Source organism: Pelecanus crispus, chromosome 16 (genome assembly GCF_030463565.1).
Source record: "Pelecanus crispus isolate bPelCri1 chromosome 16, bPelCri1.pri, whole genome shotgun sequence".
Lineage (NCBI taxonomy): Eukaryota > Metazoa > Chordata > Aves > Pelecaniformes > Pelecanidae > Pelecanus > Pelecanus crispus.
The window spans coordinates 8,369,840-8,393,195 of NC_134658.1; the positions used below are offsets into that span (position 1 = coordinate 8,369,840).

At 46.1% G+C, this 23,356-nt stretch overlaps 2 protein-coding genes across 4 annotated transcripts in view; one reads left to right on the plus strand and one right to left on the minus strand.

Moving 5' to 3' along the window:
* ZMYM4 (zinc finger MYM-type containing 4) overlaps positions 1–13,312 on the plus strand; it is a 29,799-nt gene extending 16,487 nt beyond the window's left edge. For 2 of the 3 annotated variants that reach the window (XM_009490019.2, XM_075722125.1), the window contains exons 16-27: positions 27–171; positions 1,175–1,296; positions 1,432–1,603; positions 2,659–2,712; positions 2,831–3,010; positions 3,545–3,639; positions 4,208–4,379; positions 6,102–6,253; positions 7,603–7,714; positions 9,003–9,251; positions 10,113–10,242; positions 11,710–13,312. In XM_009490019.2, coding sequence (XP_009488294.2) covers positions 27–171; positions 1,175–1,296; positions 1,432–1,603; positions 2,659–2,712; positions 2,831–3,010; positions 3,545–3,639; positions 4,208–4,379; positions 6,102–6,253; positions 7,603–7,714; positions 9,003–9,251; positions 10,113–10,242; positions 11,710–11,917 — 1,791 coding nt within the window. In that variant the 3' untranslated portion in view covers positions 11,918–13,312. Of the gene's footprint in view, positions 1–26; positions 172–1,174; positions 1,297–1,431; positions 1,604–2,658; positions 2,713–2,830; positions 3,011–3,544; positions 3,640–4,207; positions 4,380–6,101; positions 6,254–7,602; positions 7,715–9,002; positions 9,252–10,112; positions 10,243–11,709 lie in introns of those variants that run through there. The other variant, XM_075722126.1, reaches the window with a different exon arrangement.
* Positions 13,313–19,260: 5,948 nt separating this feature from the next.
* On the minus strand, positions 19,261–22,991 carry LOC142595047 (interferon alpha-inducible protein 27-like protein 2B). Its single transcript, XM_075722167.1, has 7 exons — positions 22,939–22,991; positions 22,555–22,624; positions 22,113–22,151; positions 21,571–21,732; positions 20,441–20,488; positions 19,842–20,003; positions 19,261–19,412 (listed from the first exon to the last, which is right to left on the minus strand). Exons 2-7 carry the CDS (start codon positions 22,556–22,558, stop codon positions 19,321–19,323), a joined length of 507 nt encoding a protein of 168 aa, XP_075578282.1. The 5' UTR covers positions 22,559–22,624; positions 22,939–22,991; the 3' UTR covers positions 19,261–19,320.
* Positions 22,992–23,356: the final 365 nt, after the last annotated feature.

Consider the following 23,356-nt stretch of genomic DNA (forward strand, 5'->3'; position numbering starts at 1 on the left):
GCCCTCATATGTATTTTTCCAAACAGGCTAGTACTCAGACAGATGCCCTAAAGCTGCCACCATCACAACCACCCAGGCTTCTGAAAAACAAAGCGTTATTGTGCAAGCCAATCACACAGACGAAGGCCACCTCATGCAAACCTCACACACAAAACAAAGAATGCCAGACAGGTATGTGTCTAATCTCGTACACGTTTTATAAAAGTCTATATTACAGCTGAGAGAGTAATGCATGATTTAGATAACAGAGTATTTTTTAATATATTTTAAAACTTTAAATAGTTTTCAGATTGTCGTATGGTATTTTCCAAGTAGCAGTTTGCCTTACAGATGTAAAACATTTGCTAGTCTTTGAAATCCCTAAAGCTTCATGTGTCATGAATCTTGAGATTGCTTTAACTCATCTTTAGCATTCTGCGATGATCTTAACTGTGGAAAACGAAGTGCAATGGTTAAGTGACATGCAAAAAGCTACGGAGGGAATTTGTTTCCCTCAGGGCAGAATTTGTGAGGTTCTTAGCTCTCACAGCACAAGCCACAAGAGCAGACTCATTTTAATAAAGGCATGATTTCTGAAAGATACTCTCACTTTCCTTTAATTTTTACATACAGATACTAAGAACCTCTGAAAATTAAGTCCCTATTTCTAAGACAATTTAATTAGATTGATATTTGCTCTAAGCTCCCTCTGTGGACAGGAGGAAACAGAAGCACCTTCAAAGGCTATTACATAGTCCAGACTGTCACTGAGGAGTGGTTTTTTTCATCATTGTTACTATAGAAGGAGGGTATCTAGTGTTGAGGTAAACCTCTCAATGGGGAAGATGAAGTTAAGTGGAAGATTGTAGTTATTTAATGGTACCTTCTTACGGTCTTGTAATTACTTGTGAGATAATTGCAGTAACACACCGTTTACCTGGATGTATTTAATACTTACTTCCACTCTTCCCTTTCAGCATTCATGTATATGGTCACAGTGCTGTTTATTTCCAAACTGTAGTATTAATACTTGTTACAACAATGCTGAAGTGAAAGATGACTATGAACCAAGACACAGTACTGTGCACACTGAGTTACAAGCAGAAGTCCAGACAATTATCACGGATGCTCTGAAGTGTACTGGATGGTCATATGGTTAAAGAATTTTTGTTTTGTTCTATTTTTGGTATAACAGAAGAAGAAGAAGTTGTTCAACCCCAAATCATTGTGGTACCTGTTCCTGTACCAGTGTTTGTGCCAGTACCCCTTCACCTGTACACTCAGTACACGCCAGTTCCGCTTGGGATGCCAGTACCTGTAAGTTATACTTCAGTTCACTAGAGAACTGGTTTACAGTCTTGTTTCTGAACAGCACACAGAGCATTTCCCCTGTGTATTTGCTGTTCCCCTTCACCCCCAAACAAGCTCTAACATTTTCCACATGTTCCACAGGTACCAGTTCCCATGCTCTTCCCAACTACCCTGGATAATGCTGATAAAATCATTGAAACTATTCAGGATATCAAGGAAAAGATTCCCACAAATCCATTTGAAGCTGATCTCCTTCAGATGGCAGAAATGATTGCAGAAGATGAGGAGAAAGAAAAAACACACTCTCATGGTGGTATGTGGTGTTTTTAAAAAGGAAACTAAATGCAGTGAGATGGAGGTCCTTTCATCATGGAAAATAGGTAGAGAAATAGATGTAGGGCCTATATTGGCTGCTTCCCAAGCATGCATGGCATGTTAAATGGTACTGTTGTCTTACCAACATTTATTTTCCACAATGAAAGTGTTCATGCAGGCAAAGTGCCAACCTAGACAGGACTATAATGCTTGTGTCATGTCTTAGCTATTTTGATGACTTATTCTTTTAAAATGAGGAGGCCTTCTGGGAATTCAGCTGAACTGTATATTTGGAGATAATTTAGTCTCTGTGTACAATATTCTGTTCTTTGTTTTGTAAATGTTTTCTTTTAAGATTCATTTACTTTTCCTCCATAGTTCCCATCTTGGATGCTGGTTATACTTGCACCTTTCTGAAGCTTTTGTAATTTCACAGAGGTTTATCAGTCAATATTCAGTAGAGCTATGCTTAGCACAGAACCCACGTTAGATCCTGAGCACTGACAGTGGTTTAAATGTCTTTGCATTCCCTTTCCCTGATCCTAGGTACTGATTTGACTTTTGTTGACAGTAACAGATTGCTAGAGGTAGTAATCTCCAGATCAGTATGTCATGCATTAGCAGAAGGAGTCAAAATCAAGGAGACAGAGCAGCTGCTTCACAAGAATATTTTCCTATCAGGCTTTTTATGGTGGATTCTTCGGAGGGTGATGCAGGTTAGAATGTGTTGGATAGTGATCATCCCATGTAATAAAAGTAGAACAAGCTGAAAAGAAGTGAACGAAATATCTTACTTGTCTACAGATGACTCAAATAACAAACACAGAGAGATGGAAACATTTGCAAAAGCAAACGTGTTAGTTCTGCATTTCTGTTTCTCCCATAACAGCATGACCAAGGTAGAAAGCTGTTAGGAGGATTTTAGTGGAGAAGATGCATCGTGTGTGTTAGAATTATGACCTAATACATAGTTTTTTGGTGTTCAAAGTGTTTTGTATTAGTTACGTAAGCTGTCATTCATTTGTAAAAACAGATTTCCTTCTTTTTCTAAAGGATCTCAAACATCTGAGCATGAGCTCTTCCTGGACCCTAAGATATTTGAGAAAGGTCAGTTGGATTGTTTTTTGCAAATGGATTTTGATCCTGCTGTATCTTTTCTTGCAAACTCCTCTTTTTGTCTGCCCTTTCCTATAGCACATGGTATATCTGATCACTCTCATTACAGACCAAGGTAGCACTTATAGTGGAGATCTAGAATCCGAAGCAGTGTCCACTCCACACAGCTGGGAGGATGAGTTAAATCACTACGCCTTACGATCAAATGCCCTGCCAGAACCAGATCCAGAACTGAAGCAGTTCTCCAAAGGTGATGTGGAACAGGACCTGGAGGCAGATTTTCCATCAGGTCTGTATAATGTGAAGAAAAATGCATTGTATAAAAGTAAGCACGATTTTCTGAGTAAGCATTGTACCAGCAGCCTGCTTGTGAAGGGTATGTGTTTTCATTTAGTAAAACTGGATATTTAAAGCTGCAGTGATACATCAGCTTTACTAAAAATTACTATTTTAAAAATATTATTGCTGTCTTTAAAGACAGCGTTCTACAGAACCCCTGACAGGAGTAGCAGGTAGTCTTGCTTGACTCCTTTGCATTTATCACTTCTGTGTCCCTAGGTGTAATCCAGGCTAGTGGTGCAGAAGAATATAAGTTTGCCTGAATAAGTACACCCGCTGTGTGTGGGGGGGCTTTCCTGCTCTTCCAAGAATTTACTTTCTTTGTACAGAAGGTACATATATTGCCTAATTATTCAAAGGTAATGCATTATTTGAATATGCAGTGATTGCCAACTGTAAGGTATTCCATAGTATCTAAGTGACATTTCTACCTGAACTGTTAAATCATATAATTAAACTCTTAATGGTGTTGATTTGACTTCAGACTCATTTGACCCTCTCAGTAAAGGACTGGGTTTGCATTCACGTTCACGAGCAAGACGGAGACATAGAGATGGCTTCCCACAGCCAAAAAGACGGGTAAGAAAGTACTTCTTGAACAGAAGTTCCTTGCATTTGAAGTAATAACGTTACATGCATGCTCATTCTCAGAAGTAAAAAAATACTGCTCCAGGGTGAAAATGAGAATTTGATTTAACTACGCTGTATATTTTTTCCTGTTCTGCTATATGAGATAAGATTTTCTCCCCCTTGCCCCCACATCTAGGTAGAATAAATGCTCTTTTTAGTGCAGAATATTTTTTAAATGTGTATCATTTCAAAAAACTCCAAAAGAGATGTCTTTTAAGTAGTGTCATAACGTACAGGAAAGAATAAATTTCTTCTTGTGTAGCTAGAGAGGGATATATTTCTGTGCATATTTATCACAGTGAGAATTACTGTATTTTATTGCACCTTTTCTGTAAAATGTGGTTAATATTTGTCCACATATTAAAAATACATCTATATCTACTCAGATTCTGTCATGAGAGTAGGATTTTGTTATCATGTCAGCATAATGGCCTTTTTATGTGAGATCAAGTTAAGCATCCATAGATGAAGAGTTTATTAAATGTTTATTTGTTTTGATTTGCTTGTTTGCATGTAGGGACGGAAGAAGTCTGTAGTTTCTGTAGAGCCCCGGAATCTGGTGCAGGGCTCCTACCCAGGATGCTCTGTTTCTGGGATGACCCTAAAGTATATGTACGGGGTAAACGCCTGGAAAAACTGGGTCCAATGGAAAAACGCACAGGAGGAACAAGGGGACCTGAAGTTTTCAGGTAATTTTTTCTCTCTCAGTGGAAACAGAAATACTTAGTTGAACAGCACTTGGCATGATATGTTGTTCAAATAAAAATTAGGATTAGATATTACTGAGTTTTAAAATACCCATGAGTGGAGAAAAGATTTTGTGGAATACTGTCTTACGTCTTTTCATGCATTTAAAAATCATAGCTATTGCATTCTTAATTGATCTTACCTATTAAAACAGGCTCTAAAATACCAGATTTCTTTTCAACATTAGAAATGTTAGTCTTTTAACCTCCACTTCACGTTCATTTGCGCGTAGCAATTCTTCATTTGTAGAAGAGGTGCTTTATGCAGCCGCAGAGCTTTATTGAGCTTATTATCAAGCCATAATTCTAACTTGACAACACCAACTTGGCCCCATCTTTTTAATCTGTAGCTAACGCTTTCACAAAGTATTTGTCAGCATAACTGTTTGCTGTAAAAAAATCGTGTGCTACAACCTTAAAGTCTTAACACCTTATTTCTAGGCTTCATAGCTGGAAAGAAACTTTCCAAAAGTCTACCCATTCTGTGCTGCAACCTGCCTGGAACTAACTTTAAAAGGCATGAATTGTTCCTTGTGTCTCACTAGGGTGATAGATAATAATGACAATATAAATGTCACTTTTGTTTATTGTTCTGATTATGGATTATTTTCTTTTTTTTACAAAAGCACAGCAGTCCTGGGATTTGGCAGTGTCTAATTCCCCTTTTCCTTGGTCTCAAATCTGTCTTACATGCTTGCACTGAGAGTTTTGTGGGCAAATTTTCAGAGTCAAGCAGAGAATTTAAGTTAGGAGTATAATTGAGCTTTTTGGGGATGGTGGGGAAGAGAGCAAACCATATTAAATTCTTCTGCAATGTAAAGAACTAAGTGTGGCAGGGCTTACATAAGAAAGATCTCAAAGGGGAAAATTCTAGTTAGAACGAGATCTGCTTTTTCCTCTCTTATGTGGAATTTTTGTTGCCATTACATGAGAACAGCTGGTTTTTGTTTCCCAGAAGAAAAGTAGTGACATGAGTTACTGTGTTTTCTTCTTGTGGCTAAGGAAGCAAATATTACAGTCAGTTCCAGGAGACTCTGTCCACCCTGACCCCTCCCAGAAAGCTTCCTTGCTTAGTCCCAAGCCGTCACTTTTGTAAGGTGTGGAGCAGCTGAGCCTGGTAATTTCATTGCAGAACCTTTGATCAATTCACTCATTTCTGAATCCCGCATATGGACCTTGAACTCTTCATTCCTTCTCCCTTTAAGCAGTTGAATATGCTGCATTCAACTAATGTCCAGAACTCTTAGGAAATACTCAAGATCTGTCTCTTGCTCAGGATTCCCCTGAGTCCAGCCATAGAGGTGAAACCTATTAATCAACCCTACGCTGCCAGCCTTGAGTACGTGCAGCCGTTGCCATGCCACATCTTTGGGTTCAGCAAAATCCCTACCATTTAAATGTCTTAGCTTTAAATACCTGCGGCCTTATTACTCAGTTGCAGTGTTTGTACTGCCTGGACATGCTGGTGGTTTGGTTTCTGTTGGCCAAATCTTCATTTAATTGTTAGCCAACAGATAGGAAATAGTTCACAAGTTTAGTCATACAGGGTACTTCATGTATGAGATAGAAGATTCAATAGTTCTGCCTATATGAAATAATAAGGAATGTGTGAAGAATTAATCTGTTGAATTAAGTTGATTTTTCAAATAATTTTCTTTGCCACAGTTCGTCCTGTGAAACTCAAGGAGGACATTCTCTCATGCACTTTTGCTGAGCTGAGTTTTGGCTTGTGCCAGTTTATTCAAGAGGTGCGGAGACCAAATGGAGAAAAATATGATCCTGACAGCATCTTATACTTGTGCCTTGGAATTCAGCAGGTAACTCAGAGAATTAGGATATTGTTGAGAACGCACAAAACTTCCTTTGGTTATTTATGCTTTATATCCATAGTCCCACGTAGCTGCTTGATTTTTCTAGGAGGCAAGAATGTATCTTTTTTTGTGCTTTATTCTTAGTCTGTCTTAATCCCATATTTGACTACTTTGTCTGGACCTTTTTATGATCAGTGAACAGGCTGCTTCTGTACTTGGGAGGAATGTGGCGTGGAGGGCTAGGTGTTTCTACCTAGACACAAATCTTTGGGTTTGGTATCTTTTTTATCCTTTTCATGTATAGGACAGATTTGCAGAAAACTGAGTCTCCTCAGAAATATTTGCTTTATGATGGAAAGTTGTAGATGTAAGATAGTTGCACAATGCTCTTCTAATATGCAAGTTTACATGGAAGAGGTTACCCAGCAAAGATTGAGCTCCTTCATTGGCTAGACAGATACCTTTTGTGTTGGCAATATTTACGGAAAAAATACAATGGGGAGAATAGTATTGTAATTAATGAATGCTAAGAGTAATGTAATAAGTCCTTGCTTCCTGCCTTGAAACAGCTGCAGTACACACCTAGTATAATATTAACTTCTGTGTAAAACTCAATGTTCAGTATATTTCTGTTAGGGGCTTTTTTTTAGAGTAGCCTGTTTGTTCCTTTCCTTAAACACTCATTTGGAGATAAAGAATCAAAAGCTCCTTCTAATGTAAAACCTATCATTTGACTAGGCATGGAATTATCTTAATATTTTCTTTTCCTGGCTATGCTTGAGAAAAATGTGGAAAGAGTTAAAATTCAAAGTGCCAGTGATAAGGTCTAGGAGTATCAGCAATTTTTGTGTGTTCCAGTATTGACTTATTTGTTGATACACACTGCTGACTTGTAGAAAACTTTTTTTTAATTGCTGCTTGACAAGAATTTAAGGGATTTTTACATTGATGCTATAAGTCGAGCTATTTCAGCAGCCTAGCACTGGCCCTGTATCTCTTGTCAGGAGGTATTAGCATGTGAAGTTCTTTTCAATAGAAAAATACTCAGTAACTCTTCTGGTTTTTGTAGGCGCTTTTCCCAATAATATTTAACACTTAGAGGATGATGATTTTTCAGAAAACAGCTCTAGAGATTGGAATATTAACAATAATTCTTGCCTAGATCTCTCATTTCATACTGGGGAGGTCCCAGTCCCTGCAGAAAATTTGATTTGATATTTTACTGAAGATTTCAGCAAAGTGTTTTGGACCATAAGACACTGGGACATAAGAAAGGAAAAGAATCTGATGTCCTGTATCTTCTCTGCAATGTTATGTAATCACAAACTGTATGTCTTCCTTTTTTTCTCTCGTAGTACCTGTTTGAGAATGGTAGAATAGATAACATTTTTACCGAGCCCTATTCCAGGTTTATGATTGAACTTACAAAACTTTTGAAAATCTGGGAACCTACAATTCTTCCAAATGGTAGGACAATCATTTTGTTTTGTGTAGCTGCATGACAAAGCCGTATTATAAATTAATAGTTTCTCAATGCCATGAAGAAGAATGTGAGCTGAGGCATTCACATTAGTCTCCTCTTTCTCCACCACGTAATTGTTTGTGGTAGACTAGCATCATGGATTTTATGTCTGTCTCTACCAGCTACGGATTAAACTTAAATATACCTTTGCCTCTGATCAATCTCTCAACTCCTTTGAAAGAAAGGCTTCCCGTTCCTGTAGTCAACATGCTAGTTCTTCTCTTCCCTCAAGTTTTAGCTGATCTTTTTTGAATGCAGGTAGCCAGAATTGTATATAGTATTGGAGATGAGTTACTACAAATGTCGTGTACAATTGCGCTGGTGTTTACCTATTAGTACTGGAAATACTCCTGATAAGTCCGAAGATCACATTAGCAAATCATTGGAATCTTGTCTCGACTCCTCAATTCCAAGTTCTTCTTACCTCAGTCACTTCCAAATTAAGAGTTCCCGAATTCTGCAGATATTTTTAATTGGTCTTCAGAGTATCAGCAAAACTTGAGTGATCTTGGCAACTCTATACATGGATCCACAGCTGGCTTTTCATTTAGAAAATGAATTTTTTATGTAATACAGAAATAATCCAGTTACTTATAGACTGCTGCAAACAGTGATGGGGTTTTTTTCACAACAAATCTTTTATAAGCCCCCATATCTCCTTTTCCTAACTGGCTTTGATAATCATAATGGGCTGTTTGTGTATAAGGATGGTACATTTTAAACTCATGGTCCATGTCTTAGGAATTATACATTTTTGCAGTTGGCTGGCTGTGGTTTAATACGGTGAAATTAGAACTTAGTGAGATTCTGCTGGTGTCTGCAATCTTCCCTTATATCGTTCTCTCCATTCTTCAGGTACTGGAAGATCATGCTGTTCCACAGCTTGATTCTCCATGCTCCCTCTTATGTTCGTGCATGCAGTGTTCTTGGTTTTATTGGAATTACGATTGCTTATGATAGGTCTGAATTTGATCTGATATGCAGTTCGTTAATACAGAAGGTTAGCTGAAAGAGGATTTACATGCGTCTCTGGCAAAATCTGCCTACTTAATTTTACTCATTTCTGCCTTCCCACCCTGCTCATGTATGACGCTTTCATTGCTTTGGGATAATTCTGAAAATCTGCTAGATTAAACACAGCTTGTAAAAGCTGTTCATTTGTAACTGAATATGGGGACAGCCCTAAAATTACATAAATAACCCTCTTCTTTTTTCTTTGCCCATTGTTTCTAGGTTATATGTTCTCAAGAATTGAAGAGGAACACTTGTGGGAATGTAAACAGCTGGGTGCATATTCCCCTATTGTTTTACTGAACACACTTCTGTTCTTCAATACCAAATACTTCCAACTAAAGAATGTCAGTGAGCACCTGAAACTATCCTTTGCCCATGTTATGAGACGCACCCGAACTCTGAAGTATAATACTAAGATGACATATTTACGTTTTTTCCCACCCTTTCAAAAACAAGAGGTAGAATCAGGTGAGTGAGTGCTTTCTGATCATCTGAATTTTGGCAATCATATTTGTATTGTCTGCTCCTTTTTTTAAAAAGGACTGGGGAGAAAAATATGCAGTAAGCGGAGCTATGAATATGCTGTTATCCTGTACATTTTCAAAATTTTTTTCACTCTAGTAGGGTTTAAAGAGAAATTCTGCATGAGCCAAGGCATCCAGTAAAAACTTACACAACAGGTGCCACACGTTTAGCTGCAAATTTGTTTAATAGTCTTTTATAATATCTTAGGCTTGCATAAAGCTTTATTAACTACTGCATGAGTTAAAGGCCTTTTCTGAAGTCCTTTTCTCAGGACTTCATATTCTTGAGGTTCAGACCCTTATCGTGGCCTTCTAATTCCCAGATTTATTCTAGGTCTGTGCGGTGAACAAACAAGGCAGTCCAAATGGAGAACAGCAGTTTAGATGAAGCAAGGGGCTTGCACATGGGTAGGGACTTTCCTCTTGACCTCAGAGGCAAAGACAGGCAGATTTTTGTTCACAGTTATTTTGATCCTATTGGCTTCTTCAGTTAATAGTTCCAGTGTGTTAACATGAATTCTGCTTTATTAAGAAAAATTATATCCTCCGTATTTTTCTGCTAGATACTAGGTTTTATGGATTTTCTAGAAGAGGAATGTGCTGTGGACAGCCTGTAGCATATGCAATCTTTTGCACGTCCAGCAGATCAAACCAGTTGACTTGCATGTGGCAGATAATCAGTTCAAGTAGTATGTTCTGTGTGATGCAAAGTCCCATCACTAGGTGCTATGCTAAGTGATTAGGCCTTACTCTTGAAGGCGCTGTTTTTCACTGAACTTCTGTGATGCCGTTTTTGTGTATCCAGATAAATTATCTGTAGGCAAAAGGAAACGCAGTGAAGATGAGGAGATTCCAACAGCAGTGGAAATGGCTGAAAATACGGATAATCCCCTGCGATGTCCAGTCCGTCTTTATGAATTTTACTTATCAAAATGGTAAGTGACAGAACTTGATTTTTGATCTCTATGTAGACTCGAACAGGCATTTGGGCAAGAATCCCACTCAGACCTTTTGTGCCTGTGCTGTGGGCTCCTCCCTCCAGTTCCTGGTCCCTCAGTGTGAATGGAACCATGCCGACAGAACTTCCAGCATCAGCACTGCTGTTAGACTCAGCAAATAAGTAGTACTTGATACTGGTGTTGAGTCAAGAGTGGAGTACAGAGAGAGATGTATTCTTTAAATGCCTGTTTATGCATCCACAGGGTGTAAATGTAAATGGGGGGCATTACTACAGTGACCATGACATTCTCATCTCCCTTCATTCCCATATGGGGTCCTTCTTTTGAGAAGATTATAACTAATACCCTGACATCATGTTCCTTGTGAGAGAGCGTAGGAAAAGTGTGAATTAGGTAAAACTGCTGGTAGCTTTTGCCTGCTGACATGTGAGATTAACTTGTGCTTAGGAGTTAGAAAGGAAACTAGATAGCAAGGACATAGATATATATGATTTTGTCTCTCCTGTTTCTATATAAATTTCAGTTAAATCATTGAACAGGTGGAATATGATGTCCTTCTCTCTTCAAAGAAAATACACATGCAAAATGAAGCAGCATCTCATTAGTGTCAGCTAAAACTCAAATAAGTCATCCTCAAAAATGCACCTACTGAGCATGCTACAAATAGCCCCATTACTTAGGCAAAGGCATGCCTGGCAGCTGTCCTGACTCTCTGTCTCCCTCTTCTTACTTTCCTTGTAGTCACTTGCATATCGCTAGAAGCTTTTAGCTGTCCTTGGGCTGGGAAACCGGTTTTGCTCCTCATCATATATCATAGCTGAGCCCCTGCAGTGGTGCAAGCAGCAGTAAAAATTCACTTTGCTGTTTCAGTGTAAATATTCCAAAGTCAGGCAGGAAGGATTGTTGCTCTAGAGGACTTAGTGTCTTCCTACCAGAGCCTGAAGGCTGCCTCAGTCAGACGGTCAGTCTTTCAAGCAGATGGGCTTTCCATTCTGCACCATGAGCAGGCAAGCTAGGATTTAGTTTTGCTAGCCCTTGAACATTCCCTGTGCCAAAGTACACAGCAATTCTGGAATACTAGAACCAGTTGCATTCAGAAAGTGAATGTCAAATGCATCTATCAATCATATCAAGATGCTAGTACCATTAATTGGATGATACTATGATTGAAGAACCACACCTGTAAAGAAGTCGCTCTCATTTTCTTTGTTTCTTTATAAGCAACTAATTGCTAAGTGACCTGGAAACAACTTAACTGTTTCCTAAGTTGAAGTGGGGAAACCAAGTCACTAACAAAGAGATCTGAATTATGCTGTTTAAATTACAGTGTTGTCGTCTCAATGTAACTTTCGTTTTCTTTGCTGTTTCTCCTTAACCTTTTTGTGAGCAGGACTGTTAATGCTGCCTTCTGATAAAATGCTCTTCCTTTCTTTACATTGGCAGTTCTGAAAGCGTGAAGCAGAGAAGTGATGTATTTTACCTTCAACCTGAGCGCTCCTGTGTACCCAATAGCCCCATGTGGTATTCCACATTGCCAATAGACCCAGGAACCTTGGACATCATGTTAACACGTATTCTTATGGTGAGGGAGGTACACGAAGAACTTGCCAAAGTCAAATCAGAGGACTCTGATATTGAGTTATCAGACTAACTGAAGTGGGGTATTTTCCTTTGAATACACATCGAAGCACCAAACTGTGAATACGTCCAGCCTTTGGAAAATGTGTATCAAATAAGCCAAGATAATGTCACCTACAGGCGTATTTTGAACCACAGTGGATGTACAAACTGGAACTGGAAGGAAGCAAGCTGTGTAAGCTGCAAGAAACAACGTCCTTGGCACAGATAAATCCTCTGAACAAATTCAAGATGAACTAACCTGTTTGAGCGGTGCATAAATCCTTTATCTGTTTAGGATTTTAAAAAGTCGTGCGGTATTTTTAAGGAAAATGGCTGTGTAAAATCTACCATAACAATGTTGGGCATGGAGAGCTAGACTGTGGCTCACGTGACTTCTCAGCCTGATGGCTGGCAGTCCTTGCTGCCAAAGAACACGTGGAGATCCTAGAGCTCTTCACGAGGACAGGAGAGAAAGTGGTGATACTTAGACAAACAGACACCTTCCGTTATAAGTACACGTACACATACGCTTTTATAATTTTTCTGAAACTGGGATCAAATGTTAGGAAGGCAGAAGCCGCTGGCATTTCTGCCAGGGAAGCTGTCTAAATGGACAACTGTCTGGCTGCTGTTAAATGGTCACACGATGCCAGAATCTAGCTCTCGGTCCAGGCTCATACCAACTCTAGCTCTCTTCAGTCTTCGACATGGAAGAGGTGCTGTAGGTCAAACTTCAGAGCGATCGTGTTACGGGACGAACATTTCTGGGGTATGTACAGGAGAGTGACTGTCCTGGGGTATGTGCAGAAAATCCCTTACCTAGCCCAGTAGCTCTGCAGTCTGTCGATATAACCTAGCGAATACTGTGGTGCGCGGAAATTTTTTTTCCCTTAAGGCAGCTTTCCTTTCTCCTCTTCCCCTACTCCTATGGTTTTGGTTATTTTATAAGGCAAATCTGGAGGGCCTTGTCATTTCAAATGAAAGATACATGCACTCTTTCTCTTTCCACCTTTGCAACACGTGCAGTGTTGTACAAAGGATGCAGTATTACTTTTGACAACAGAACTGTGGTAGAAAATTACCATGTGTGTTTTTTTCCCACCCCACCCAAAGAGATTTAGTCATAGTGTTGGAAATCGAAAGAGATTTTTTTAAGGCTTGGCTGTTACTGCGTCTTTTTGAAGAGAAAAGCTCCCACATGGTGTTTGGAGGACAGGACATTATCAGATACTGTCTGTATCTCTGTTTTCTCAAGATATAGATGTGTGTTTCTGGTGACCAGTGGTCACAAATTCATTGGAAACCCAAACTATTTTTAAAGAAGAGAATTGTATGGTTTTTATCTAGCTCTGGTCAGTTATCCATCTTCTGTAACAGGGGTCTGATACTTGATCTTGTCACTAAAATTTCAAGAGATGAAAATCAACAGCCTTGAATTATATTTCCTTTTTTTTGTTTTGTTTGTTTTTGTTTTTTCATTATTTTTTTAGCAGTAACAAAAGTAATTTAACAAAAATAAAATCAGAAAGTAGTCTATTGACGTTGTGTACTCGGTAGTCCTGTCCCTGCCTGTAACAGATTTCACTGATGTATTTTTTAATACAGAAAACTATGTGAAAAGTAAACCTGCCCCTGATTCTGTCTGATCAAAGCCCATCTGTGTCTGTCATTTCTGATCAAAGATACTGCTTTCTCCATGTCCTGGCCTGGCACTCCCGGGGGAGATGTTTCGGCCGCAATATGTACCCTGCCAGTAAGCTACCCAGGCACTCGGAGGCTCAGGGATGCTCCTGTAGGCTGATTTCTTGTTCTGTGAACACTAACCCGTCCCCCCCCATAGTTATATTAAATAGTGAAATAGGAAGCACGGTATTTTGTATTGGGATGGTTGATAGAAGGCGTCAGGGAAAATAAAATCATTCTGGAAAGGCTAGTGTGTAGCTCTGTAGGGGATCAAAGAAGTCCGAGCTGTGTCTGCTGCACACGGGTGTGCCCAGAACCTCGATGTCAGTAGGAGAGGGAAAGGATCCAGGAATTTCTGTATTTCCTGGGCATCCCCTGCAAGAGTGCAGCTGTTCTTGGCTGCAGCAGGCTGACCTTGCCCGCTCCCTCCTTCCCTGACCGCCCCCAGGGAATAAGCAAGGGAGCAAATAGGACAAGCTGTTGGGAGGGCAGGCTTTCATTGGGTGGGGATTGTCTGAAAAATAATACCACATCTGAGTTTTCCCTCAACAGACATTAACAGAAATATTCCCATAGAATAAAGTAGTATATTTGTATCTTATGAGAAATGTACTCATTTTTCTTTTGCTGAAGACCCTCACTCTTTCCTGTCTGTGAACACTTTCACGTACGTTAATTTTTTCCAGGTACTTGGAACGAAAGATGCTTGCCTCTCATATTCTCTCAGCAAGGAAAGGTAAATCACTTTAAGCTTGACTGGCTGAAAGCAAAGTTGCTAAACATTGTGCTAACTCCTTTTACTTAGTGGCTGTGAGATGAGAAAGGTTTCAGTGCAGTTCGGTGGTGGAATTAACAGAACGAGTAGTTTCGGTTTCAGTTTCTCTGGTCAGATGCTTGGAGGCCCTTTGGCAACGGTATGCGTCGTCCAGGGCGTGCCTGGGCTATCTTTGCCTTGCAGGGACTTTCTGGTCAGCCCAGCAAGAGTTCACACTGGCTTACAACATGGATTGATTACCTTGAAGGATTAAAATACGGATTATACAGACGGGGTCAAAGTTCTGAACACTTAGACAAAGTTGTTTATAACAAACATAGCTGAATCATTTGCTGACCGTACAACAATGTTTATTACTTGAAATATTCTTTTAAGGAGAAACATCATGCTGTAGTCTCAGTGTGGGCAGAGAAACGACAAAGATGAGTGTGAGAAGGAAAAATAGAAGACGATGCTTCCTGCTAACAGGGTTTCTATCGCTATGCCTTCCCACTGCTAGACACGCGTTGTTTAACTCCCCTTCATTTCCAGCGTGCGGGGATGATGGTGTAGCTGTGCAGACTGGTTTGAGAGTGTGGAAGTGAGCGTGTCGTGTTACTTGTTGCCGAGTGTATTCACGGTTCTGGCTGCTAACGCAAGTCTTCGGATTTTGCAGAGACTTTTGTTTAAAATGCTTCTGGAGTGTGGCTATTACCTCCGCGGCGCCGGCAGTTTCCTGGCAGTTCTCACTGCGAGAGGTGCTCGGTGCAGACCTGCTGCTCTCTCCTGGCTTTGGTTGACTAAAGAAGGAAACTGGGGGCATGCTGAATGCCATGGAATTAGGTGCAAAAAGAAGTTAATTTATCTTCTGAATTATTCTGCCAAGTACTAATCTAAAGAAACCCCTGGATTTCTCTGGCAGTAGTCTCCAGCCGAGTGATGGCTCCTCAGAGACTTGAAATAAAACGGCAGCAAAGTCAGTCATTTCTCGTTTCCCCAGGGTGTGCTCCCACAACGGCGCAGCTCCACCGGTGCCGTTTCAGTGCAAGGGTCACAGAAGTGACTCTGAATGTGCAATAAAGTCTTTGGGTTTTGGTAACAATCTCAGTAACTCTTCCCAGTCCCTTGAGCAATAGTTTCCCTGTTGCCTTAAAAAAAAAAAAAACAACAACAACAACAAAAATGCTCGTGTATGAAATCCTTATGGTGTTCTCAAACCACTGTCACTGTGCTCGCTTTCCAGGCTGGAGTTTTGCTCCCGTCAGCACAACAGGTCCCCCCCTCTTTTTCTTTCCTGTGTCATCATTTTAAACATTCCTAACAGAGCAGAGGCAAAATTAAGATTTGCTGTCTTCTGTTAAATAGCTGCTCATCTGCAGTGTGTCCCCAGTAGCACCATCAGCTGTGCAAGACTTAAAGAAATAACAAATTTTGAGCAGCTGAGCTACTGAGCAGTTACCATTCCTTTCTTTTGCAAGAGAAACCATCCAGTTTTGAGGATGGTGTTTTGTAACCGAGCATGAGCACCAAAATTCTGGAAAAATCATGGATCATTGCTGAGGAGAAGGTCTAGAGGGAGTTTTAGGAGCAAGGAAGCAGAGTGTACTCTGCCTCTTAGAGTTGCAGGTCTTGCCTCGCTGATGGCTGGCATGAGTGGAGCAGGCATGAGCCGCTGCTTTTCATCTCCTCATCCTTGGCAGATGAAATGGCGAGACTAGTCCCTACACGACCACCTCTGATCTTGTCTTACTGTGGTCAGCTGCTTGAGAGAAATCTCTTTCCCCAGCATGACAGCTGTGGGTTTGTCGAGCAGGTAGGGCTAATTCTGCTTTTATATCTCCCCTGGGAGGAAAAGGTTGGCTTGAAGAGGGGATAGAGTGTTTTTGCACAATGTTACTGCATTTGTTAAGAAGTTGACTCCAGCCCTTACCTAGAAGTTGGATTTTTTTAAACTAAGGGGGAATTTACTCAGTCCGTCCTGTGGCATGAACAGATGCCCTCTCACTTCATCCCGTGGCTCCCACATCAAGCCCATAGCACCTGGCTGAGCTGTGAGATCTTGCATTTTTATCTTCAGTTTCCTCCCCCCCGCCATTTCCAAGAAGCATTTGGTAACTTTTCTTTTGTGTTGTGCTTTATGAGGAAACTCAGAGTGAGTGGTGGCAGAGGAGCCAACGGAGGGTGCTGGGAAGGGTCAGGGCGGTGGGGTGCTCTTACCGTGTCCTGGCCTGGCTTGGGCAGGTGGGCGATGGTACACGGCAAGAAGCCAATGTGAATATTTAAGTCTCTAGGTTTCATCATTTCATATTCAAAGCATCTCAGTTGGATGCTATTAAGAAAAATTAGTGAATGTGAGCACAGGTGATAGATGGGACAAACTTAGAACCGGAATTTAAAAGCGTTTCAGTTCCTGCACCTAGCATGCTATCGCTTCTGCTGTTTCGTGGCAAATTGCAAAATCTGCAACAGCTTTTTTATTTTTCAGTTTTCATCAATAGATGCTGCTGCCGTGGAGGTCTTTAGTGCTCAGTCGATGGCACCAGTGCTAGATCTGGTCCAGGGGGTGTTGCAAGGCTTTAGAACGGTTTTAAGAGCCATAATGGCTCGAAGGAGCCCAGGCATCTTGGATTCTTCCAGCCACACTACTTCAATTTCCGTTGGACGGTAACATTCACTAAGCTAATGGTTTTTCAGCAGAGATACGGTTTTTATTAAAGAAACAAAACCTGAAATACCTTAGATTATCACCTGCTCGGAGGGAAAGAAGGAATTTGTTACAATTAAACAGTCAAGCTAAAGAAAGCAGCAAACACCAAATCTCAGAATGCGTCCCAAGTGCACGCTTTTAATTAACACAAATCCGGTGTTCCGACTTGTCGATGCAGGCTGCAATAGCCACATTAGCTATGGCTTGGTGAATTTTGTGGTTCGTAGCCAACTATTAGATATGCCAACGAACGGCATACCTGGGGTCTTAGGTCTACGAGTCTTGGACTTTTTATTCTCTCTTCTACATATTTATAACACAAAAAGCCAGAACAATTTGAAAAGGTCTTTTGGACCCGCTGGGAGCCAGGCTTCTTCCTTTAAGAGAAGGCTGTGGGTGACGACTCTTGACTTTCTCCCCAGTTAAGCCACTGACTCGTTACACAGCCCAGGATCCAGCGTACACTTCACGTCACTCCTGTCATGTCGATGAAGCCTCATGTTTCGTCCCTTGCCAATCTGTACCTCGGTTGTACCCACCTGTAAATTGGCCAGACTTTCCTACCTCGTTTGGGCATTATGAGGCTAAATTCTGTAGAATGCTTTGCAGCCCCATGATGAAAGGTGCTATATAACTGCAAAGTGTTACTTCAAAAGATTTAAATAGGTCACCAGTGCATCATAACCTATATTAAAAAGACTTTTTCTTATATGAGAATTTATAGACTTCAATGTATGGTATTAATAAGTGAATTATTGAGACCCCCAAAATAGTTTTTGTTTGAATCGTATCTGTATTCTGGAAAAGTGATTAAAAACCTTTAACCTTAATAAAAGAGTACATCCTCATTTCCTGTATGATGTTGGAATCTAAGTTTGAAAGCAGAGTCTCACGGATTTTAAGGGGCAGGGGGGGTTAGCTGTTTCTAAGCCAGCATTTAAATAGCAGCTTAATATCTTCACAGCAAGGCTTGGCCTTGCCCACGTGGCTGTGCAGCGGCTCCCACTGAGTTTTGCTCCCCTTTGAAGCCTCTGGGATCAGCGGCAATTAGATCAAGCACCAGCAGAGCTTGTTACACGCACCCCTGTCCCCAAACCAAATGGTGCTTGAGCAGCGCCCGATGCCGTCAGCAGGCAGGAGAGTCCTCGGGAGCGAACATCGCCTTTGCTCTGTCGCCCTGAAATGCCAGAATCGCCCAAGAGCCATGGTAACACCATCGCTGCCCCGGGCCCCTCGTTACGCAGCACTTGACGTGGCCTGCAGTAAGGGCAGGGACAGCCTCACGGGGTCCCGAGTGAGGTTCCCCAAGGCTCCTCTGTGTTAGGAGACCGCAGTTTACTCAGTGCATTTTTTAAGGCCCCGATCAGGCAGCTGGCTTACACCTATTTTGAACAGTGCTGGCGCAGCCACGGCTGGACGAGTGCCTGTGCAGCCTCACCAAGCCCAGGAACCAGAGACTGTCCTTGAAAACATGGGAATCGCAAGCAAAAAGATGAAACGAGCGCTGAGTAAATGTTCCCAGCAGCCCGATGAAGGAGCATCCAAAATTATGCACACCCTGGTGCAGCCACAATCACCAGTGGGTACCGTATGAGCGTCTGGGGGTGCAAGGGACAGTATTTGTTTCAATGGAGGCTTAATATTATTATTACACAGCTGACACTTTCATACCATCATTTGAGGCGAGCTGGGTTTGCACAGGGATAGCTGGTGTTCACTTCAGGGACAGGGAAAATTGGAAATATGATTAATAACGATGGCATGTGAAGTGCGGAAGGGAAATACTGTGTCTGCTTGTTGGCTAACGCTGTCAATTAATACATTTATTTTAGGTAATTATAGAGTATATAACTGAAACCCAGCTGATTGCCAGGGAGAGCCTTGTTCACCCATGCTTGGGACACAGTATGGGACACGTGCCACGTGTCAGCCATCCGTCACCACGCACAATCCGAATTAAACATCGTTTATAACAAACCTATCTACAGCCTTGCCAGCGTCTCAGCTTTTCATGGGGAGAGAGGGCAGGACTGAAAAAACCGCCAGTTTGGGTCTGTGCCTGGCCCACTGCGAATCCCGAGGCGCTTGGCAGGTACCTGGGCCCCGACCGCACACCAACCACCACGACACCCCACCTGCAAGCCAGCTTTATTGGTTTCAATGCACTCATCGCTCAAGCGGATCCGCAGCTCTTAAGTGGGCGGCCGAGCCGGTGGGGGGGTCTGCGGGGGCTTCCCAGCACCTGCCACGCTGCCTGGCAGAAACCTCGGGCTCGGGCACCCTCTTGGCTTCATTTGGAACAGCGTGCACCGGCTGCTGCACCGAGCGACCCCAGCGTAGACATCAGCCCAACTTTGGCACCAACAGAGAAACCTGCAGCTCCTGCAAAGACAGAAAGGCGCGATGCCCCGGGAGCATCGATGCTGCCTGCGGAGGGACCGAGCACCGCGCAGACAGCCAAGGACTTCTCCAGCCTGTGCCGGGGAGCCAGCCTGGGAGCGGGCTCTGCCCCCTGAGCACAGCCAGCCCCTTTCTGGCTCCGGCCAGCGCTGCTGACGAACGCAGGCGTTGTTCTTGGCAGAATAGCAGGCGCCTACCTGCATGGCCCCCAATGTCCTCAGCCGTGGGTGCCCTACCCCAGCAAGTCCTGGATTTATAGTGGATTTATCCCTCCCCCGCAGTTTTGGGTGATTCAGAGCGACGATGGGTTAAAGGGCTGGTTTTGCTCTACAGCAAGCTGAGCATATAACCCCGTGCAACCCTCCGGGGATGAACTCGGCGCAGCTCAGCTCCGCTGCCCTCCCCACTCACCGATCGACTGCAGCACAGCCACAGTGCTGCCGGCAGCCACTCCTCCGTTGTTGGCTATGGCAGCCGCTGACATCATCTTGGCAGCCAAGGACCCAGCGGCGATGCCGGTTCCTGTAAACCCCAGCGCAGCGATGCCCGCCGGGATGCCAATGAGCGCCACTCCTGCAGGCAGGACATGGCGGGGTCAGCGTGGGCTCTGCCACCCGCATCTCCCCTGCCATCAGCGCGCCGGACCCAGCCTCCCAGAAAGGACAGAGGCGTCAGAGCGGGGCGCAAGGGCTGCGGGTTGCAGGGATGGGGACACCCCACCCTTGGGGAGATGAGGAGAGGGGCGAGGGGAGCAGGGGCGAGGGGAGCTGGGGCGAGGGGAGCAAGGGCGAGGGGAGCAGGGGCAAGGGGAGCAGAGCAGAGGCGTGCAGGGCTGCAGCAGCGGGTGCAGATTTCCAGGCACAGGCCAGCGCTGCCCCATCCCTCGCAGCTGCGCCCCAAGTCCCCCCAGCACTCGCAGCCCCCCAGCCCGGTCACGTCGCCCACTGCCAGCCCGGGGACAGGGCCGGGCAGCGAACCCAAGCGCTGCCGATCCATCGCCAGGCCCTCACCTACTCCGACAGCGGCTCCAACGGTCGCTCGTTTGATTTTTCCCATCACTGAGAAGGAAAAAAGCGGGCAGGAGGGCGGGCAGGGCGGCAAGCTCCGCTCGGCCGGGACCCTGCGCCCTGTGCCGGGCAGGGCGGGGGCGGCGGTGCCGGCGGCGGCTCCCCCGGCCCCCCCGGCTTCAGCCGCCCCCGGCCCCCGCGGACCCCCCGGCTTCAGCCGCCCCCGGCCCCCCCGGCTTCAGCCGCCCCCGACCCCCCCGGCCCCCCCGGCTTCAGCCGCCCCCGGCCCCCCCGGCCCCCCGGGAAGCGGCCAGCGAGGGCAGCGGCCCCGCCGCTCCCGGGCTGGGAGGGAAGAAGGGGCGCACCCCGGGGTGCCCCCCGCCCGCGGCCGCTCTGCCCGCCCTGCTGCCCAACCTGCCCGCCGCTCCCCGCCGCCCTTCCCAGCGGTGCCGATGGCGGAGCTGGAGCCGCCCCGTCCCGCCCGTCCCCGCCCCGGGGCCGGCCCCGCTCGGCGCATCACGACGTGGAGGGGAGGCGGAGGTCTGGGTTGGGGCGTCTTTATTTTACGGGGGGGGGGCAGATCCAGCGCGGGAGAGATGCAGGGGGGCCCAGCGGGGGCCGGGGGGGGGTCCCAGGGGGGATCCGGGGTTGGGGGGGTCACGGCAGACATCAGCGAGGGTCCCGGTGGGGATCCGGGGGGGTCACAGGACAACAGCCCCGACGGCAGCCCCGACGGCAGCCCCGACGGCAGCCCCGACGGCTGACAGGGCAGTCTGCACCCCTGTGGAAAGGCCTGCTGCCCCTGAGGAAGAAGAGGAGAAATCAGCCCGAGCCCCCCAGCCTGGTCCCAGCCCCAGCATGGGGCCCCCACTGCACCCCATGGCCTGGGGGAGCACCCCAAGGAGGAGCAGCCCCCCCCAGACCTCCCTTCCCTGCTGCTGTCAGCCGTCCCCACGGCACGGCCAGCGGGGCCGCACCAGGCACCCCAGAGCGGGTGGGACCCTGGGGGTCCCCACTCCTGGGGCCACCCCAGGCCCTCGGCACGCTGCTGGTACCGCCCGGGGAGGGCGAATCACAGGGTGCATTGCAGTGACCCCCACAGGCACCCACGACACCGCGCCAGGACCACTCACCAAGCGACTGCCCTATGGCTACCAGGCTCCCGGCGGCCACGCCACCATTGTTGGCCACGGCAGCCACGGACATCATCTTGGCGGCCATGGATCCGGCTGCAATGCCTGCACTGGTAAAGCCCACAACGTGCAGGGCTACGGGTGCTGCAACTACAGCGAGTCCTGCAGGGGAGAGCAGCAGTGGTGACACTCCCGCAGCCACACGCGTGTCCCCAGGCTGCAAAACCCTCAGCCCTGGGCTGCTCCTCAACACATGCATCCCCCAGCCCCGAAACCGTCTGCATGGAGGCAGAGCTCCAGCTCGCCTGGGACAACCTCGAGCAGAGCCAGTGGTGCAGGGTCCTGGGGCCAAACGTCCCCAGCCAGGGCATTAGCGGGGTCCTGCACATGGGCTTCCTGGGACAGGCTGAGGGGCAGCATTTTGGGGAGGGGGCAGCACCCCCTGAGAGGGGCTTGGGTGTGCAGAGCAGCGGTGTGAAGCCCCAGGAAAGTGATTTATTTCCACATGGCGTCCGCTACCCTTGCGCCCACCAGCACCTTACCAAGCCCTATGGTCATTCCGATGGCAGAGCTGACAAGAACTGTAACAGAGGAGAGATCCGTGTGGTCAGTCGGCAGGGCCGAAAGCCAAGGCGAGCTGATGCCCTCGCTCTGGGCAGCACTGCAAGGGGCTCCTCCATCCCTGCCCACACCCCCAGGCCCCCCCTACCCCTGGAGCAGCGTGCCCCTTCCCGGGACACCCCGGCGCCTCACACCACCGGCGCAGCAGCTTGCACCTTCTCCAAAATGCCGGGGAAGTGAGCCCTTGCCGGCACAGCCCCGATGCCCACGGCCAGCCCCAGCCCACGAGAGCCCCGAGCCCCCGAGCCCCCCTGTGCCTTCGCTCGAAGGCAGAAGAGATTTGCCGCGCACCCAGGAGCCGGTGCCCCGTGTCCCCCGCGCCGTCCCGCTGCGGGGCTGATGCCCCTGGCCTTGTGATCTTACCCATGGTGGGCTGGTCTGGGGGCTCTGCTGCTGGAGTGAGGGGTGTGCCGGGTCCACTCTGAGCCTCGTCCTTCAGGGAACAAGAACAAGAGTTTCTTCCTCGCGCCGTGTGGGTGGTGAGCAGGGTCTTGCTCTCCTGCCTGGGCGCTGGCAGCCACCCCCCTCCCACCCCATCCTGCCCCCCAAGAGCCTCCGGCCACCCCACAAAAGCAGAGACCCCCACCCAGACCCCACGTTTCTTCCCAGCCCAGGGCTCCCCGGCCGCTCTGCCAGCCCAGCGGGGTGGGCAGCCCACCGCTTTTGTTCCCCCGCCTTGGAAAAGGGGTGCTGTCCCCAAACACCCGTCACAGGGTCCCGGCACCAACCTGTCTGTCTGCCACTCACCGAGAGGTCAGTGCTGCCAGACCGCACCTGCTGCTGGTAGCAGGAGCCTGAGTGACGTCAGGACAACGAATTCCCAAGAAATCATTCTGTTCAGTTTCGTTTTCCCTGCATGCTTCGTCCATCTTGGTATTTACCCTTGGTGTGCTGGGCTCTGCCGGCGCAGGAGGTGGCCAGGCAGCGGGGCAGTGGCTCGCTTGTCCCCAGGGGTTGGACCCTGGGGCTGCTCCCCGCAGGGACCCCTTCCCTTCCCCTCCGACCCCGTCGTGGGGATGCGGGGACAGGAGGTGCCAGGGCTGGGGAGGACACGCCGGGCGGGGGGAGGTTCCTCACACCTGTGCCACGGCGGCTGGGGCTTTGTGGGGCATTTCCCAGCGTTTCAGGACTGGTGAAGTTCTGAAGTTTTTGAGGAGGATTAGGG

Bases quoted from the DNA above. Each gene is read 5' to 3' on its own strand.
- LOC142595047 (XM_075722167.1), bottom strand. The intron at 20,489-21,570 runs GTGAGTGGTCCT...TTTCCTTCTCAG, and splicing joins AGCCATAGGGCAGTCGCTTG to TGATGGGAAAAATCAAACGA. The intron at 19,413-19,841 runs GTGAGTGGGGAG...CTGTCTTTGCAG, and splicing joins GGCTGTGCTGCAGTCGATCG to GAGCTGCAGGTTTCTCTGTT.